Genomic DNA, 19642 nt, shown 5'->3' on the forward strand with positions numbered 1-19642 from the left:
TCTTCAGGACCAGTGCGAAGGCACTTGGAAAGCCCTTTGCTGTCACGCTATTGATAGAAGATTAAGTTTGTTTGTGCAGGCTTCCTCAATACTGACTCCAGGTTGCAGTACACTTCAGCTACACTTCTGAACAAGGGTGCCTAAAATGAGACTTGCAATGTTCTTTTTGGGTCTCAGGAGCACGAACCAAATACAACTCACAGCCCCAAGAGCTGGGCATCACCACAGCCCCCTTTTAAAGGCTAAACTCAAACAGCCAGGCTTTCCCCAGCCCAGCCCTGAAGCCTATCTCAGCTCAGCCCAAAGCAAAGGGGAAGAGCTGCTCAATTCTTTGCATTTCAGTGACAAGACCAAAAATAAACCCAACGGAAGAAAACCTTAAAACAAGAGGAAAAGGAGCACTTGCCTACCAAAGGCTGGGATCAGTACGTTCAATTCTACTAGAATCTGTAGAAGTTTTTCTCCAGCTGCAGATGTAACACAGAACAGACGACAAGTATGAAAAGATTTAGCCAAGAAATAATTCAATGCTTTTACCCTTTCTCCCCTGCTGTTTTCTTTCTATCCAAACACATGCATTCTGAATGTGCTTTCCATGAATATTCAAGAGATTTATCAGGAAAGTCAGTGAAAGTAATTCAGTGTGTGCAAGTATCAGAGAACATTTCAAGAGCTAATTTTGCACTTAAAGAATCACATTGAAAAATACGATGCTAAGATTGCTACTCATCCAAAAGAAGAACAAAAACATCTTCAGTGTCTTACGGACTCATTAAAAACTAGCCCAGACAGCTAGAGTATTGCATTTTTACCCAGATTGACTCATAAGTGATTAGAATGGGATTAAAAAAAAAAAAAAGTCACTGGAACTGTTCCCACTGTAAAGTGGGGTTGAATCAGAAACAATTATTTTCATTTGGGAAGTGGGAAATGTCATTTTGTAAAATTTATTTCATTCTTTGCAGGAAAATGGCCAAATTTGCTTTGCTTGTGATTTAGAAACATATCTTTAAAATTTTTTGAGATCTTGTATTTTCATACATTCATTATCCGTTTCATTGGATAGCACAGAACCACCACACACCGCTTCCTGTTTCAGAGCAAGAAAGTAATTTTTTTTTCCTGTTTCTACTTTTCCTTCCCCCCCCCGCCATGTAAATCTATGAAAATTCCTCAAATTAGACAAATCCACTGGGTGCCAAATGCAAAAAAATCCCCCACAAAACCCACATGCATTATCCATTTTATGGAACACACATAGGTTAAAAGCAAGGCTATACAGTGAAATTTCCAAAAGCTATGTTTAAAATACACCTCTGAAATTTTTTTGAAAAATTCACTAGAAGGTATTTCCACTTTGAACTCAGAGAAGTTAAAATATCTTTGATGCTTTCCCCGACGGTCAGCTTTTTATGTTGCTGGAATGATCTGCACAGACAATTTGATTTAATGAACTATTCAGGCTTCCAAATAAACCTAGTTGAGACTCTTGCAGACTTTTTTGCAATCTGATGGTGAAACTCATTAGACAAATTATTTCCAGTAAATTGCTCTCTTCACCCTCACCGAGTACTACTGCATTTAAGACTTGTGGAAACATTTTATTTTGAGATAACAGTGCTGCTGCTACTATCCAAGAACAATAGAGGACGATTATAGATTTCATAGACCATCTAATTTAATTCCTGTATAAACAGGCCATAGGCCTTTTTTAAATTAAATGCCATTTCAAGTCTGATAGATATGGCTGAACTAAAGCACAGTTCTGGAAAGAAAAAGAACAACAAAAAAAAAGAAGACATCCACAGATAAAGAATGTGCAACAACATACTGCATCATAACTCCGGCCAAGCGCCAAAATCCTGCTCCACCACCCTTGCCTCTCACTGTGCCTGTCATGAGTACGTCAGGGCTCAGGGGAAAGAACAATGGTTCCGAGACAAAGAAATTTTGATGCATTTTAATGGCAGAAGAAAGACTTTGTAGCTCACAGCCCCCGTTTTCAACACAACAGGCAAGAGGGAAATCTTTTATCCCATTTCCATCTCTTGGTGCCATAAAAACCAGCTAAATGGCATCGAATGCCTGGGATTTTCAAAGTTTCTTGCAAACGAGCACTGCCCAACTCTGGTAAATTTGTTTTAGGTTTAGGTGCAAACCTGTAGATGCCTTTTCAAAGCTGATTACTATGTATTAAAGACATATTGAGAGGAGCAATGTCCCACCCTGGCTTCGCTGAAGTCGTCTGGAGTTTCGCCATGTATTACCTGATGCAGATGCACGTGCCATTGCAGAGCTAATGAGGAGGTGGTATTAAAGCCTTCCAAACACCACTGAGCAAGAAACCGGGGTGGGGAGGGGGTGGGGGGAATAAAAGAAAGTATTTCTCCCCACTCAACACTCCGTGGATAAGTCACTTGAAATCTATGCGTGTGAATCGTCACCACCGCCCCCAAAAAAGGGATATGAAGAAATCATCTTCACAGGGTCACAAAGACCCATTTATTAGCCGTCCAGATGTAACTGCGGGAGGGGAGGTGACAGAAAATAGCTGTAACGCAAGTGCTTTCATTCTGACACATTCATCAGGACCCAGTGACAAGGTGGCATTTAACAACACCCCTCACCTACCTTAGCAAGGTGCTACAAGGAAGTTTGCAGAGTGCTTGCTGCACAGTAGTGTTACGGAAAGTCTGATGACTCCCGCTTTCTCCGGGATTTGTCAGAATAGAAAAACCTAGCCCAGAAAAGTCTCTGTCTAGCATTCTGAAAGAGAAACAACAACAACTGTTTTATTTATATATTTGATTTTTAATTAAAAAATAAAGGTTATCTTAATACATCTCTTGCAGCCTTTGGGCAAAATGCATCCTTAACAAGACTTTATGAAACATGATGCACATCTATTCTTGGCACACATCTTAAACAAACGTGAACTTTCTGCAGCAACTTCTTAAATCCGTCATTCTCCCAAAACCCTGAAAACATTTAAATGTTCTTTAAAAAACCCTAAAAAATTAGAAGTGGGCCCAAAGCAAAAATCCCAGATCCAAGCATCCCAAAGCTTTTGGAACAGACTCAAATCCAAACTCTCATCTCATTCGAAGTTTTATCCTGGATCACTGCAAATTCACAGACACGGCACCCAAACAACCAAGAGAGATGAAATCTGAATGCTGACCCGGGTATGAATCTCGCTTCGGAAGCTTTGATCTTTACACTGGGCCAAAGCAAACCTATGGGTCTGAACTCCTTCCTAAAATTGTTTAAGTTGGGCCCATCCCTAACAGAAATAAGTGCTGGTTACACGATGAAATGGTGCTGTCAGAGCTCCCCATTTCTTAGCTGTCCCTGATCTGAGACCAGACCAAGTCCTCCATCCATTTGCACTACTTTAAAAGGCAAGGATAAAGTCAAGCGAACACACTGAACCCTCCAACACAGTCATATCACTACATATTTGCCTTCCGCAGCGTGAAAGGAGCCCTGGACTTCTCCATTACTTGCCAGGAGCTGTCTCAGGTTTCTAGACGTGGTTTTCTCTGGAAACACGTTCAGGCCTCCGTCACTATCTGTGGGAAGGCTTACGCACACCGCCGGAGGGACGGGTCGTCACCACTCACATGGGATGTCTTTGTTCCAACCGTGGCCCGTGATGGCTGATTCCCAAAGGCACAAAGTGACCAATCTTTAGACTTATACACAAGGTCTACATATATATATATATATTTATATATATATGTACACACACACAATTACATACATATTTAAATATATATATATACATATATATATTTGGTTTTGGTTTTTCTCTTTTATCTTTTTTTGCTTTTCTTTTTCCCTCCTTTCTTTCCCTTCTAACTTATTGGTGTAGTCTCCTCTGAGGAGGGCTCTGGTATATGTTCTGGAGGCTTCTCTGTCTCCAAAGAGACTTCTGGCTTCTCCTCTGTCAGTTTAGGCTCCTCGGGGGCTTGAGGTCCCTCCAGCTCCTGACTCTGCGCCTGGCTGTTCATTTTCTCTTCTGCTTCGATTTCCTCTGAGGTGGGAATGGAGTTTTTCTTTGGACGGCCTTTGGGCTTTGTTGGAGCTTCCTGTCCACCCTTCAGCACCTGGAGCAAAGAGATGAACCGTCAGGATCAATCTGAACTCCGCTGCTGGGAGACATCCTTTAGAGAAGGATGAAACTTGGCTTTGACCTCAAAGTTAATCCATGACTTGGTCACCATTTCAGCCTCATAGAAATGTCCTGCATTCATGGAGTGAGTTCACCCATTTTCTCATGTAAATAAAATGAAATGCAAACATTACCAGCAAGGACACCCAGAACTCTGGAGGTCTCTAAGTCAGTTCCGACAGGAGGCCCAAAAGCAACCTAGGTACACAGTCTTCAACACTACAGATAAGATTTTATGCAGAATTCAGTTCCTTTCCTAAGCGTGTGCTTTATTCAAAGCCCAAGTAAGAACAGTCATAAACCTTAGCCAGGATTTTCTCTGACTGCCTTTCCTCCAGTCTTTTCGCTTTCTGAAATAGCCTTTTTTTTTTTTTTTTTTTTTTTTTTTGTAACACCTGTATTAAAATGCATGAGACCCCTCTCATCTGAGTAAAGGGTGGGAGTCAGCAAGACAGGTCTGTTCTCATGTTTAATTCCCTCTCCCTTCACACCATCACTGCAGCAACAAGACACTTCCAACCAAAGATCTGTACCCAAGCTAATCCCAAATTTGTCTTAAGTGGCAGTAACTTCTGCAGCTATCACATACATTCAAAGATACAGTCTAGAACCGTGTCTCCTCTCCCAGATCGGAATACACAAACATCTCCACTGCAGAGTGTCACAGCATCATGGCTCCCACCAGGATTTATCGGACAGTTGTCCTTTCTAAAAGCATTTTAACTGGAAAAAGGCCATGAAGCTGAGAATAAGTGAACGAGGTGAAAGGAAGATCTGAAAAGCAAGTATTAATGATACTAGCTCTCAAAACTGCATTGGTCTCCATGGAGCAGCACAATCTTTTTTGTCTATACACATAACCAGTCCCACAAGCATTAAGATCACAGGAATGCCAAAAATGCAGGGGAGGTATTTTGGTTCTTCCCTCTGTTAGGTTATCATTTCTTTCATCCTTTTGCTTTGTATTCTTCCTACTGCCTATGGTCCCCTCTAGCCCACCACCACATATGCTGCAGTATGAACATTTAAAAAAAGAAAGAATACGTCTCTTAAGAAAAGTGATCAAGAATAAAACAAAATTTGGTATAAATAGACACAGGTCACTATAGACACTAATAGACACTATGCTCAGCTTCCAAATCTGTTCTTCTGAAATCAGTTTTTAAGGACCATGGAGAAATGGTAACAAACCACTTACCATTTTCTTCCACTTCATCCTACGGTTCTGGTACCACGTCTTCACCTGGAGCTGAGTCAGCCCCAACGACTGGGCTAAGTCAAGCCTGGGAGACAAAACAGACATTGAAAGGAGTTTACAGAGGCCAAGAAGAGCTCAGATGCCAGGTGCAGCCACTCCAACACTGTAAGAGCATCCAACAGTGGCACCACCAGAAAAGATGGCTATGTGTCTCTCTAATGTGTTGTTTCAAGAAAAGGTCAGATAGAAGTGGTAAATACTGTGAATTTAGGATGTGAAGATAGATGTTCTTACAGAAGAAGCAAGAATATTTAGGAGTTTGCAAGCCATCTGTTCTCCTTCCTCCTCTGTGACCGCTGGGCAGAGGAGCAAGCCTAGAAGTTGCAGAAGTTTGCCTGCCCTCTTTGAAACACAAGCCTGCTGTACTCCGACTGCTGACGCTCCACGTTTGTATGTGAAGCAGGAAGCTACTGGTACACCGCATCCCCAAAAAACAGGTCTATGGTGTCTGAAGCAAACACATAAGAACCAAGACACCCAACGTCAGTCTGCCTTTGAAAGTGCTGCTCTTTGGATCATATTTCTTCTTCACTACTTACATAATGGGGGTAATAATACTATCGCATTTCTCACAGAGTAGTAGTACATCTAAATTTATTAATTTCTTATGCTTTCTGCTATTATAGGCAATTTAGGCTTATAAATGAATATGCTATTTGCGTGTTTAGCTTAAGGGTATATGTGGCAGACAGCCCATAATCCTGATTCATCCTCCACAAATCTCCAACCTATGCAAGTTCATCTGAAACCACTCATTATTTCTATATTAAAACCCAGGATATGAAGCAAATGCAGCTCAGAGTAACTCTTTACCCTTTCCCACAGGTGATAGCACCACACATCTGGCAGTTTTGTAATGGAGTTGCACAACGGACGGAGTTGGAAATCCTCAACCATGCCAGGCAAGTGCCTCACAGAGTCACGCAAGTCCCACAGGTGGGACAGCTCAAACTCAGAGTCACATTCCGAGGTGTTCTGGATTGTGTGAACTTTTTGGCAAATGTTTCCCTGCCTTTGGATGTGGAAACACATTTGTCAAGGCCAAGTTTTTCATAATAAAACTTCTGTTTCAGCTGGGTTCCTAGGGCAATCAGACTCACTCTTATATTGACAAACACCTATGTACCCCACACCAGCGCTCTGTGCTCAAACTCACACTCATGGATTCATGCTTTTCCCCACTTTGGATTCACTCTAGACCTACAAGCTTGATTTGCCTGCTGCCTATGCCACTACATAACATCTGTGAGATAGCCCATTGACTTAAAGATACCATTACTGTTATTTGAAAAGCAGAATCTAGCAGAGGCATTATCCTGTCGTACTGCACTCCCTTACTACTAATAAACCAGGTGCTTCAGTTGCCCTCCCAGCCATACAGTCTTGTGCCCAGGCCAAAAGCTGCAGGAATGAATGCCGATCACAATCCACTGCTTCACCATCACGTTTCCAGCCATGAGTTAACAGAGAGAAACACTGCTTGACTAACTCTTCTTGCCTTAGTGCACATGTTTTATCACACTTTGAATACCTTCAACCAGTTACCACCTCTTGCCACGCACATTAGCGTAACCACCATTGCCTAGAAACCCGAGGAAACAAACAGAGGGGAAGTGGTACACGGACAGGAATTGCTCATCAGCCTCAAATTTATACAAAGCCGAGGAACAGACATACGATAAAATTAATTAACAGCCTTGAGTGCTTCGTCAATGGTGTCAACCATCTGGTTATGTGAAGCTGCGAGGGGTCAGTACAGGCGCATTAGGAACTCTGAAACTGTATGAGACAGGCTGGCCGTGCCCATGAAATTTGGTCTAGGTGCAATCCTTGGCTTTGGTGACAGGCAGTACGAGCAGAGAATGCTGATCTTCAAAACCAATTTAAATATTGGGAAACTGCCATCTGTGTCGCTCAAGGTCTGGTGTACTTTTCAAACTCTCTCTAGGTTTACAAACTTCATAGGAATTGGACAGGTCTTTTTCCTGCAATTTAAATTTGCAGAGTATGATTCAAAGCCTTTAAAAAAGCTAAAGCCTCTCCTTAGTTTGGTTTGTCCATTTGGTACCAAGTAGTCCCTAAGAACTTGCTTTTTCCTTCACAAAGATGAGGTACTTGCCTGTGCCTTCACAAGGGCAAGGTAGCCTTCAATGCTATGCAACCCTGGCTCTGTTTTCCAAGCTGATGGACAGGCCACCGCCTTCTCGCTGAATCGCTACCCAAGTTTGCCAGACGAAAGCTAGTTCAGCAGACAGCTGAAGTTACGGCCAACCTCTCAGCTGCCACGACAGAGAGCCTTCTGCTCTGTACCTTGCCTGTCTCTGAGCTTGGATGTCTGCTAGCAAGCACACATATCACCATGTGACACTTCCATTGATCTAATCTATTTGTGTCACCTTTGATCCCAGGACAAATTCAATCTGGTCATCTGCCCAATGGCAGAGGCATCCCCACAGAGCTAGAAGGCAGCACACTACAGCCAGGAAGCGTGCAGCCCTTTTGCTCATTCCTTCTCCTAGTCCAACAGATTGACCTACCTGTCAGGGGTAGAGAGATACTTCTGCTTCTGGAATTTCTTCTCCAAGCCCATCAGCTGGAGCTCCGTGAAGATGGTCCTACTCCGGCGTGGCTTTTTTAACCGAGGCGTGGGCTGCTCTGCCTCTGACTCACTGCTGGCATGGGTCTCGCTGGCAGGTGTCTCTGAGCTCGTGGTCCCCAAGGAGGTCTGGGCTGGCAGCACGCGGGAGCTGGTGGCAGCTGGGACGAGGTGAGGGACCACAGAGGGCTGCCTGGTGATGACGGAGATGAGAGGATATGCCCGCAGAGAAGGAGACCCTGGCAGGGATGGAAGCAGAGGTGGATAAAGGCCAGTTCAGTGGCAAGAAGGTTAAGTAATGGGAGCACTGGAGAGAGTAAGGGGCGAGGAATACCTTTCCTGACTTTGCCATTCTCTTGTTAAATGACCACCAGCAGTCAATTACCCTCTCTGGACCTGTTCCTTCTCCCAGATTGCATGTGTTTAGCTTTCCTTGGGCTGGGAGTCTTGATGTGCATTTCCCTAGCACAGGGAAAGGAGGGCCTGTGTTTCCAATGCTGCCTTTTTTTTTTTTCAGGTTTTTTTTTTTTTAGGAGCTATTACAACACACACCATTGAAGTCATCTGTCTAATTGCCACAAGAGATTAAACTCAACAAACGATGAAATCTGTCCCCATTCATGCAACTCTGCTTCTCTATGGACACGGGGACAGGGTTCACTTGAGATAGTTACCTAATCTCCCTTTACAGGCGACAGGCAATGGAGTTCAAGTCACAATTCATCTCATCCTCTAGTAGGTAACTGAAAGAGTCAGATGAATCACACTTTCATCCTCCACTGTCTACACTGACCCCATTGACTATGCAGGCAGATGAGGATGAATAGATCGGAAGCAGAGTTCTTCACTGACTTTTAACTCCACATCTTGTATCAACCAGTAGATACCAGCCCTAAAAAACAAACCAGCAGTTCCGCTCCTACCCTTTCAGGTCAGGGCCAGTCTGGGATGACAAATCTAAATGTTCCCAAACACTAGAGGAAGTCCTGATTCACATCAGACCTTCTGGATTTACGGCTATAGACAGATTTCTGCTCAGCCTTAGCCCCAGGAAATCAAATGTTCCTTTAAAACTCGGGCAGGGGAATAGGGCCACGTATGAGAAACGTACAGTCATTGCGAGATGGCACTCTATACAACTTTGCAACCAAACTGCACAGTCTTGGGCAAGTCACTTTCTTGCTCCGTACCTCAGTTTACCTCATTTGCAAAATGGAAACAATCCTCCTTACCTACTTCACTGGTGGTAAAACATGGATTAAATTTTAATGTACATAAAGTATTCTGAGATCTTTAGATAAATGGTACTGTGGAAAGGAACATATTACACCAGCAGGCCTGATTGTGAAACTCTTAATATGAATCACCACTAATGAAAATAACGAGCTGTAGACCTCAGTGAGTCTATTTCGGTGAGTAACTCATCACAGTGGAAGAAAGGAGTTGCCAGCCTGGCCTGCTGATGACCTGTATTCCTTACCCTCCTCCCCGGAGCGAAGGGTTGTGATCGCATAAATCAGGTCCCAGGTAAGCTACAGTGCACAGGGTACATCAAAGTATCGCCCAGCTTGTTGATGGTCACTTCTCTTCACGGCTGCTGCAAGCTGTGCAAAATCCAGCCACTTACAAAGCAAGCTTGGAAAACTATTGCCAAAACACCGTAAATCCCAACAGACTGGGACTTAAGCAAGACTGGGACTACAGACTGGGGTTTAGGCAGACTGGAACCTAAGCCTTGCTTTCTCCTCCACATCTCCGCAACACTAAAAATCAAAATATTGCCATTAAATTTAAATTATTCTACTTAAACCACCAAGGAAGTACCTGAGAGATGAGATCAGAATTGCTAAGCCAACCTTTGGCTTGTCTAAAGTGTTATCTACCGTTTCTTTCTGTGGATTTTTTTCAGCTGAAGACTGTGCTGATCTACAGCATCACCAAGTAACCTGGCAGAAATTCTGCCTTGATTCACAATGTCAGTGGCTGTTCAAAGATCATAAATTCGGATAGAGCTCGCTGTCCTTTGCTTTACACTACTAATTCTGCCCTCGCTGATATTTATGCACCCGCTGACACCAGCCAGCCACACAGAGGGTAAACCAGATCCTGCTCCCATAGTCTATGCCCTCCTCGCCAGCACCCACTACAGTTAGTTTCTGCCATCGTGGGAGAGCAAAAGCAATGCCGACCCACCAATGGAACAGGTGACTTCCTCTGTTTCAGCCAAATTTGCCGAAGAGAATCAGCCCCTCTTCCCTTCCTGAAGGGCACCTCCGTTGTGAGAGTCCTGTGCAGGAACCCTGAAGCCACCTCCACCGTAAGAGATAATCCTGGGTGAGCGATGAGGTGTGTTGATGGTTTTCATCTGGCGGCAGTCCTGGGACTTAGCCCTTCTGCACTACTGGTCTCGTTCACAGAGGCTCTAAGAGAAGAGGCTTCACGGATCCCAGTTCCAACCTGCTCTCAATAAGGAGACTGAAAACTGATGCCCTAGCTTACACAGCATAAAGGAGTGGATCCAGTCTTATTATAGACCCTTATCCTGCTGTTAGGGGGTCCTGGTTCAAGCCTTCCCATCACAGAGCTCCTGCTCCCCTGCAGGTTCATTCTCCAAGCCTTATCTCATAGCCTGAAACCCCATTCCTGCCCTTGCACATGGGCGGCTTCTGGCACCAGATCACTGGTTAATTGATACTTTTACCCTTGTACCCCTGTATATTTCCAGCAGGGCTCTCCATAAACCACAAGATTACTACGGAGTAATAAATCACCAGAGCTCAGAAATCCCTGCAAGGCTCCAAGTGACTGAAACCTCTGGACGAAAGCATTTGTACAGGAACTCTCTTCAAGGGAGGTCAGCAAAAGGTATTTGGTATCAGAGCAATCAGGGATATTTGCTTTCCCGTATGGCATGGTAGCAGCATCTGGGACTGCTTGGAGGTGGGGGAGGCTAGCTACAGTGGTCCAAGAGCTTAAGATCTGCCTCCATCAAACAGAGGAAAGTCTCTTCAGGCTATTTTTCCTAATAATCAGGTAGGATCAGGAATAAAAGAACTGCTTTCCTCCTTCCAAGATCAGCAGTGAGAACTTGGCTATTTTTGCAGGGTAAAACAGCAGTTGGTTATTAGAGAAGCAGATGACATTGGAGTTGTTCAGGTCTATGTTTTCAAGTGCTGAGCACCTGAATGAGGGGATACGTTTTCCAAAATGTTCAGCATCCAGCAGCTGTGACCTGGCCAAATGCTCAGAAAAGCTCAGCACATGCTTATTTTTGGTGCCCACGTCAGGACACTTATTTACTTACGGCACTTCTGAAACTGCTGTTCTACTTTGGTGCAAGTAGTGGTTTGCAACTGCTGAGTTGCTCCGAGCTCCAGGTGGTGAACAGATTTGTGAGGCTGTTGACACCGAGTGTCTTAGATTTGTTTATCATTTGTGCTCATAAGAGAAGCCTTTGCTTACAGTTTGACACCAACAGTTGCAACAGTGCTTTTAGAAACCATCGTAAATAATGAAAGCATCTGCTGATGTTCAGCCCAGCCATATACAAGACTTCTCAGCTTTCTGCCCTCAGCCTGATGAGGACACAGGATGGTTAGGGCATAGAGTAAGGACAGCATTTAGAGAAAGACATGGGGTTCAAGGCTGCAGATATTATCTGGGGCACCAGTTGCTGGCCAGAAAGGGGGCAATGCTTTAGCAGCTAACTCTCCTTGCAGACAGAGTAAACCAGAAATAGCTAGCCTCTACATTGCGCTAACTAGCTTCTAGATCACAAAGAAAAAAAGCTAAGTTCAGTGTCCTGTTCTGGATCTAGTTATCCCAAAGTTCAAAGGCAGCTGAAGTTGAGCCAGTCCATTGTCTCTAAGTACACTATTAACATGACTCCCCTTAAACCATCCGTACAGTTCTTACTCTGATAAAGCTTTGGCTTCCAAACACTATGAAATCTGAGGCTAGATCTAAATTTCACATCCCCCAGAGTTCAAAGGTATTTCTAGACTGACATGGTATTGTAAGAATGGAATAATTTCTTAATCTTCAACAAATTAAATGCTGGCAAGCAGCTCTTGTCTGCTCAGCACTGTTGTGACATGCTCTGTCTCCCAAAATGGGAAGGAATGGAAATGAAGCACTCTTCCTTTCTGTACCTGCCTTTCAGAACAGTTTCAGCTGAATGCATACAGTCCTGCATTGTCGTCTGAGCACATTTTCCAATCTTGACCCACTGCTCTTCTGCACTTGAAAACCAAAAAGCAGCCCCCACAAGCCAGAAAATGAGGAATTAGTTTGCTACCCTAGCAACGTACCTCAGGTGTTTTAGTGTTTCCATCTAAAACAATCAAGAGGCAGCACAGTCCAATGGTGAAGCAACCAGCGGTTTAGGACTCAGGAGGTCTCAATGCTCTTCATAGGGACAGCAGTCTCTTACTATGTGGGTTTTATACAGAAAAGTCCCAGTTTTATCTATTAGAACAGTCTTAATGACCCCAAAGTCTAGGGTAGTCTCAGGCTCACTTTGCTGCTGAATACTTCTCAAATACTTGGCAAGTATTAGTATAATCCATACTTCATACCATGCACAACTGAGGGAGTGGTGCTTAAGCAACAGAAGTTTTCCTGTAGTTATTTTTTAAGCATTTGAATAGTCTCAATGTCAAACAGCACAAAAGTTCTTATTTCTGTCCATCTCCACAAAGCTAACATCTGGCCACTCAGTTGCTAAAACTAACCAAGAGCTAAAAATAAAAAGGACATTGGATCTGCAGAGTGTTTTCTAAGGATCCGAAAACATTCTTCTTTGCTATTTAGATCAGGCCATGCTGGCAGCCGCTGTACAGTAAATAACAGATCTGCCCCTTGCACAATGCACTGACTACACCACCTTGAAATGAATCGGCTTGCTCAAGCCACACAGGTCTCAGAGAACCCTGGACTCCCGTTTCCTAATTATATGTAAAATATTTGCCCTAGAAAGGTATCATGATGTAACGTATCCAAACATTTTTTTCTCACTTGTTTTGCTTTTCAGCAGTAACACGAAGAAGAAGGACAGAGAATTAATCCCATTTTTCTCCAGAAGGTTTCCGTCAGGAATGTCAATTTTTACTAGCCAAAACAAGCCGATATCCCAGGCGTAAATTTGCAGCGTTGTCAGCCTTTTACTCCCTCTTCCCCCAGGTGTGAACACAAGAGGTAAACCAGCAAAGAGTCAGGCCTCACCACGCTGGCTCCAGCTACGGGAGCAGGAATTGGGAACACTGGCGTTTCATCACACCAGCCTGAAGTCACCTCTACTCATCTGCTGGGATGCTTCTATGAAACTTCTTAGGACCACTTGATAGGATGCAGTAGGTACACCACCAATACACCAGATCGTCTTGCAAAAGTTTTAATTAAAAATACTTCAAACAAATCTTTTCCCCTTCTTTTTCCTCGTCCCCCTCCTTCCTGGCTTACTTTCAACCCCAGCAGACACAAACTAGAGGGAAGAGAAAAGGGAAAGCACTAATTAATTGCACTGTTTGACTGCCGGCAATGGCAGAACAGTTTTCCTCCTAGGCAAACTCAGCTAGTTCTGTTTTGGAAAGAAAGAAAAAGGAAGGAAAGATTTATGGATCAGCTCCTCTTGGCAGGTCAGCCCTGCTCGAAGGCAGAATAAAATCTCACTCAGAATGGGCTGCAGTGAAAGGTAAATAATAAAAGAAAATGAACTTACGACTCAGGAAGGTCTATAAATCTGCAGTCTCCTGAGTGTCAAAACAAAAGGGAACCAAGAAGGAGTGAGTTCATTTAGGAAAGAGCGTCATTTTGCTGAAGGAGCAGGCAGCCTACTGAAAGGAAGAAGCAAGCCCCGAGTGAAGCAAAGGAGGCAAAAGAAGCAAGGAAACGTCGAGAATAAGTTGAACAATACACAGTTTGTTTAGCAGGGAGGGTGTTACATCTACTTTTTCCACCACAGATCCCCAAAAGCTGAGATTTCCCAGCCATGCCATTCCAATGGATCTTCGCTAAACTTTACCACCAGCCTCCACGGGAGTGGAGGCAAGCCAGAGCTGAGCATAGACCTGATATAATCCAGAAAATCAACATGGCCCAGGAGTCAACTGGTTAAAGACAACAGCCCAATACCCACTGCGTACCCCAGGACACAGGATGTCCTCTCAGGTCAGCGTGGGCTCCTTTGCCTTGTAGCCACTAGAGCTAGACAAAGGCTGGTTAGGAACCTAGCACGGCTCTTACACATGCTTACCTTCCTCAGCCAGCACACACCACGCGGACCTGCGGCATCTCTCCTGTCCATCAGAAACCCCGCTGAGGGTAGCACAGCAACTCTTGCTTTCAGGTTAGGCCTCACCCCATCTACTTTTGCTGACATTGGATTTAAGCCTTCTCTGCTCCATCTGTACCAGGCTCAGGCCCTGAGCAGCCCCCAGACGTGGAGGCCTCATCCTGCATGTCCTTGCTTCCCCTTTGCTACCTCCCAGCACCCTGAGCGCTGACAGGCGTGGGATCAGTATCTCCCCAGGCACTGCTGCCTGTCTTTCCTGGAAAGGTGACTTTCCCTCACCTGGCAGGGCTTGTCTCAGCCTACATCCAGCATTGCATCGTTGCATAGCCAGGCTGTCGGCTCTCTTGCTGAGTGCACCTGTCAGGAAAGCAATCGCAGAGTTGGTGAAGGCAAGGCAGCAGGCAAGAGGTGGTGGGACGAGGAGCATGCCCTTGCCAGCAGAGCTGTACCCTCGAGCTGCCTAGTTTACCACTGACGAAGCACCTCCCCAGCGAGATGCCTTCTCGTCTCTTCCCCGTGCTTACGTTGTGTTTTTACAGGCACTGCCACCAGGATACCTCGCTTATTTGCAATTGCATGATATTATCCAATAACACACAGAAAACTTAAGCCACTGTGTAAGTACAACAACTGCGCTCATCTACTCTTCATGTTTTCCTTAAGCTCCGCTTTATGATTATTAACTATAAGAAGGCAGCTCGCATCAGGTGCTTCCTGAGATCAATGCTGTGCTCCACCAAGTGCCCTGATAAGGATGTAAAGGCAAAAGGAACGAGAACAGCAGCAATGGGCTGTGCATATACCAGGCAAATTAATTTCCCCTTAGGAACAAGAGCTTGGGAGAGGGTTGAAGGGAAATAACCAGGTCCCCCAGCCTCCTTGCAACAGCCCAAGATACAGTCTTTTCCTAGATGCCCTGCCCACTGGAGTGTTGTCATTAACAAACACTTGAATTCCAAGTTAAAAAAATGACCTGGGTGATTTTTATGCTATGCGGCATGGTGCTGTGCACAGATCCCTCAGCTCTCTCTAGAATGGGAAGAAGCGTAGCTATGCCAGGGTATGATTGCACCTGAGCTAATTATGGCCTGAAGAGAGGTGGGCTAATTAGGTTGTGAACACTGTGTTGACAGCTTGACAGTTTCCAAGACACGAGTCGGTACATTTGCACGGTGCAGCCCTTGCAACATGCTGACACAGATGGTCTTTCAGAGCTAGCTGCCCCTCTTGTGTCCCCTCGTAATGGGCTGGAAGTCCGAGCATAGCCACAAAATCTTCCTGAAGCTGTGTCCTGCACAACTCAACTGAGCCTCGAGCCCAGAGGTGGTACCTAAGTATGGACTCAAATGTTTTTAGGCATCCCTGTCAAACAAAGCTTGGCCAGAGAGGTGGTGACAGATCATTTGTCACGAATCCTTCATATCAACCAATTCAGACATTGATTCTCTTCTCATTCCTTCCAGTCATACTGTAAGACAACCCTAGAGAGCTTACCCCTCTTTGAATATTGAAATAATAGCTAGAAAACCTGCATGTGATGCTCAGACTCGTGCCATATCTCAACCCTATAATCAGATCATTCTGTGGCTATTACATACTAAATAGGAATTCTGGAAATGGGAATGCTTGAGAACGCTCTTTACTGCCATTCTTCTTCTCCAGCATCTCAGCACCTAAGAGCTTGGTCACTTAACTGAGAGTTATAACTGGTTTGGGAGAGGAGATTTTTCTTCATTTGTTTTTGTTGGTTTTTTTTTCTACTAGCTCTCTTTTTCTTTGGTTACATGTGGAAACCAGTTGTAGCTAAGCAAGAGCCAAAGTCTCTGCACACAAGCAGAGGTGAAGGCCACTTCTGGGACATTTTGAAAGCTTTCAAAAATAGTCCCAAGATTCAGCCCAAATGCAGAGAGCCAAAATTTCCATGGGAAATCATGAGTGTCACAGAGGCTACAGGAAAGCAGAGCAGCCAACCCTGAATATCCACCCTGAAATCTAAGTGCAGAACTGGAGCACGAAGAGACACTGGTGGTGCTCCAAAATAGCATTCAGCAAGGTTCCTCAGAGCTATCTGTTCATCATCAAAGGTTGCAGGTACAGTTCACACCATATTCTATTTCCACTTCACTTCAATAAATCCTATTAGCCTGATAAGGACCAGGAGTCTTGCAAAAATTAAATGCAACTCAGCTACACAGCAAAAAGTCTGCTTGGTAGCAAATGGCTTCTCTCCTTTGTGGAAGAATCCAGACCCAACTGATGCCTGTGGCAAAATGCCCATCAGCTCTGGTGGAGCCAGGATTTCACCTGCATGTGTCCACAGGAGAAAAAGAAAACAGAAGTTAAAATTAGCGCAGCTAATTTTAGCACAGCTAAAATGATCCTTTTGAGGGCATTCTACTGAAGGCCAATTCTTCAGGAGTCTATACCTTCTGTGATGAGCCAAGTGGGGGGAAAAAGTGGCACCTTATCAAATGGTAATTTTTGACAACAGCTTCTTAGGTGGGGGAAAGTTAGGGCTCAGCCAGGAGCCCTGTTCTACCTTCCCTAGGCACATTAGAGAACAACCACTTTTCTGTTCAATCAGATTTTTTTGGAGGGAGTGGGCTTTCAGCTAAGTCAGCTGCAAACAAAACCACTGATGTTTATAAACGTTAACTTTTATAATAATGACTATAACGTATTGCAGCTAGAAGGTGCTCCTTCTCAAAGCATCTCTCATCATGCAACTCCCCGTCCAGCTACCCAGGGCTGAGCAGAGCTGGACATGAGCTGCAGCTGCCGTTCCCCAATCTGTGGGCCACTTAGAGTTGTGGTTGAGTTTAGCCCAGTTTCAAAGCCACAAGTGAAATTTCCTCAGTGCTTGGAGCTGAGATCCAGGTTTTCTCTTTCAAGCCTGTCCTCATTAGCAATTTATCAACATAATGTTTCAGTGTAACTTCTACATAATAACAGTGATTAATAATTTGAATGCATCTGAGGCATGCATGCCGGAGGCCTTCACAAAAAACTAACCAGAAAGATAATTAATCCTTACTTAATAATGACATTTGATATTTATATTGTGCTTTTTTACATGTTTAAGGCACCGTATACAGAGTAAGTAATTGGCCTTGAACAAATTATGAGCCTGAGAGCCTCCCTGAACGAGAGCTTGTCTCACTCCCTGCTGCCACAGGCAGATGTATAATACCTTGCCTTAGACAGGACTGGATGTGGGGCAATTATCTATCTTATCAACACAATCCAAAAACCCACCTACAGCATCGGTGTCTCCAGGGATGCCAGATCCCTGAAGGACGGCACCAGGATTCTTCTGGCAGGGTTGGCGATAACCATTATAACAAGCTGGCTTTGTTCGAGGGCAATACTGGTGGGGGAGGAGATAGGAATGCAAGTTGAACCTGGAGTGGAAAGACCTGGTTGTGCTGCTGTCCTGGGGCTAGTCACTCTGCCACGGTTTCCTGTTATCACAGCATAGCAATGCTTAGCTGCCGAGTTTCTCCTCAACTGCCGGAAAGATATAAGCAAGCACCACTAGGATGCTATAGGTTGTTCTCCCTGCACACAGCGGCCTTTCTTCCAGGCTGTCTGTCAAACGGGGGAGTGTGCCAGGACCTTGTCAGATCCTCAATGAAAAAGAAAATTTATATATAAAGGTTGTTTTGTTTTGGTTTTTTTTAAAGAAGCATTTAAAGAATCCATTTGGCCAGCACTCAAGAAATCCTTTGTAGCAAATGTAATAGCACTCTGGCTTAATCAGTGGAAAATGAATCAGAAGGACTACTTTTCTATTTTGAATTATTCTGCTTCATGTATGCAAACGGCAACCTGCCTTTTGGAAGGGAGCCCCCCTTGACCCAAATCCACAATCTTCAGGCGAACTGAGCATGGCTTAGAGAGATCCTGCTCTTCGAGGCTACAGAAAAGTGATTCTGTCTGGGATTCCTCATCTTTAGCAGATGATCCCTTTAAATCCTGTTCGGTGGGAAAGGAGGTGCTCTGAACCCAAGGAGATCTGTCTTAGTAACTCCTATTAAGATATATGGGCCCAAGGCCATCGCGACTGGAAAGAGCTTCAAATGGATGGTGGGTTTGGACATGAACCTCCATTCCAGGCCCTTACTGTTTGGGCTCCGAGGGAGTTTTAAGACCAGGCCACATTAGTCCCAGAGAAATAAACACGAGCACATCTCCATAAACGACAGCGCTCAGATGGTGCAGGAAAGTTACTGGGATACAAGCCACCAGCACATTTACCATGTCTGTATCGAGGGACAGTTTGGCTCCATCAAGCCAACTTCAATTTGAAGCTCGCTTTTTTGAACTAAGTCATGTTAAACACTTCAGCCAAGTGTTTCCTCCATTACTGAGGATAAGACTCAACTCTAGAGCTCATCACCCAGATTTAGCAAGCAAAGTAGCCAAAAGATTACAGAATCAAATAGCTAGAAGGAACGGATTTACAGGCAGTCTCTGGTCTTGTCTATTGGGGCTGGAGGAGAACCAGGGCACCAAGAAGACGCAACTCGCAGGGTGTCTAAGCTTACGCTGCAACAAGTTTCTGTCTCTACTGATGACAGCCAGATGACTAGACATCTTGGGACACTGGGGAGAAACGTAGGAGGCCAAATCCAATCCTCTGTCCAGATGGTGTCACCGGTCAAGGAGCAAGATTTGGACTTAGACTGAGAAACAGATCATCAGAGCTGAGAGGGTACAGTTTAAGGGGAGGATAAGTCACGTTCTGTTCTTTAGACTGCTCCCTAAGCATCTCTTACTGGCCACTGTCCAAGATACGAGTCTACATGGACTTTGGACTGACACATTATGACCATTCTTACATCCTTACACATGCGATAAATAAATCTGCCTTCTCTCAGGATTTCACAGTTTCTGTCCAAGTTCAAACACATAATGCCATGCGTGCATAAATCAATCAGTCCTTTACTTCCTGCTCTGTTAATTATTATCACAACAGCTATAAGCAAACACTAGCCTTGGACAGCTGACTAGCTGTGCACACAAAAGCACTCTTCAGGTTTCTCAAGCCCACCCTTGTGTGAGCTCCAGCAAAAAGCTTGCCATAAATATCACTACCTCTTCCTGCTTTGAGCCTCTAAAACACTCTGGTGAGTGACACATGGGAAGAAAGAGAGTTCAATTGTTTCTAAACACCAGACTGTGTAAATTTTGCCTGATGGATCTTTTGGAAAATGCTTTTTTCTTCTTAGGAGAATAGTAGATCAGTGTTTAAAACACACAGACACCCCCCTCTTTTCGTCCACACTGAAATGAAAGGGGGACTTCAGCAAGTACCAGTGT

The 19642-nt window shown here is 44.4% G+C and overlaps 1 protein-coding gene across 1 annotated transcript in view; it reads right to left on the bottom strand.

Moving 5' to 3' along the window:
* Positions 1-3802: 3802 nt before the first annotated feature.
* The window catches only part of BARX2 (BARX homeobox 2), a 35413-nt gene continuing 19573 nt past the window's right edge, over positions 3803-19642 (bottom strand). The window contains exons 2-4 of the mRNA XM_049800252.1: positions 7970-8267; positions 5373-5457; positions 3803-4109 (exon numbers count right to left, since the gene is read on the bottom strand). Of these exons, the coding sequence (XP_049656209.1) occupies positions 3858-4109; positions 5373-5457; positions 7970-8267 (635 nt within the window). The 3' untranslated portion in view covers positions 3803-3857. The remainder of the gene's footprint in view (positions 4110-5372; positions 5458-7969; positions 8268-19642) is intronic.

This window comes from Accipiter gentilis, chromosome 5 (genome assembly GCF_929443795.1).
Source record: "Accipiter gentilis chromosome 5, bAccGen1.1, whole genome shotgun sequence".
In the NCBI taxonomy this organism is placed as follows: domain Eukaryota; kingdom Metazoa; phylum Chordata; class Aves; order Accipitriformes; family Accipitridae; genus Astur; species Astur gentilis.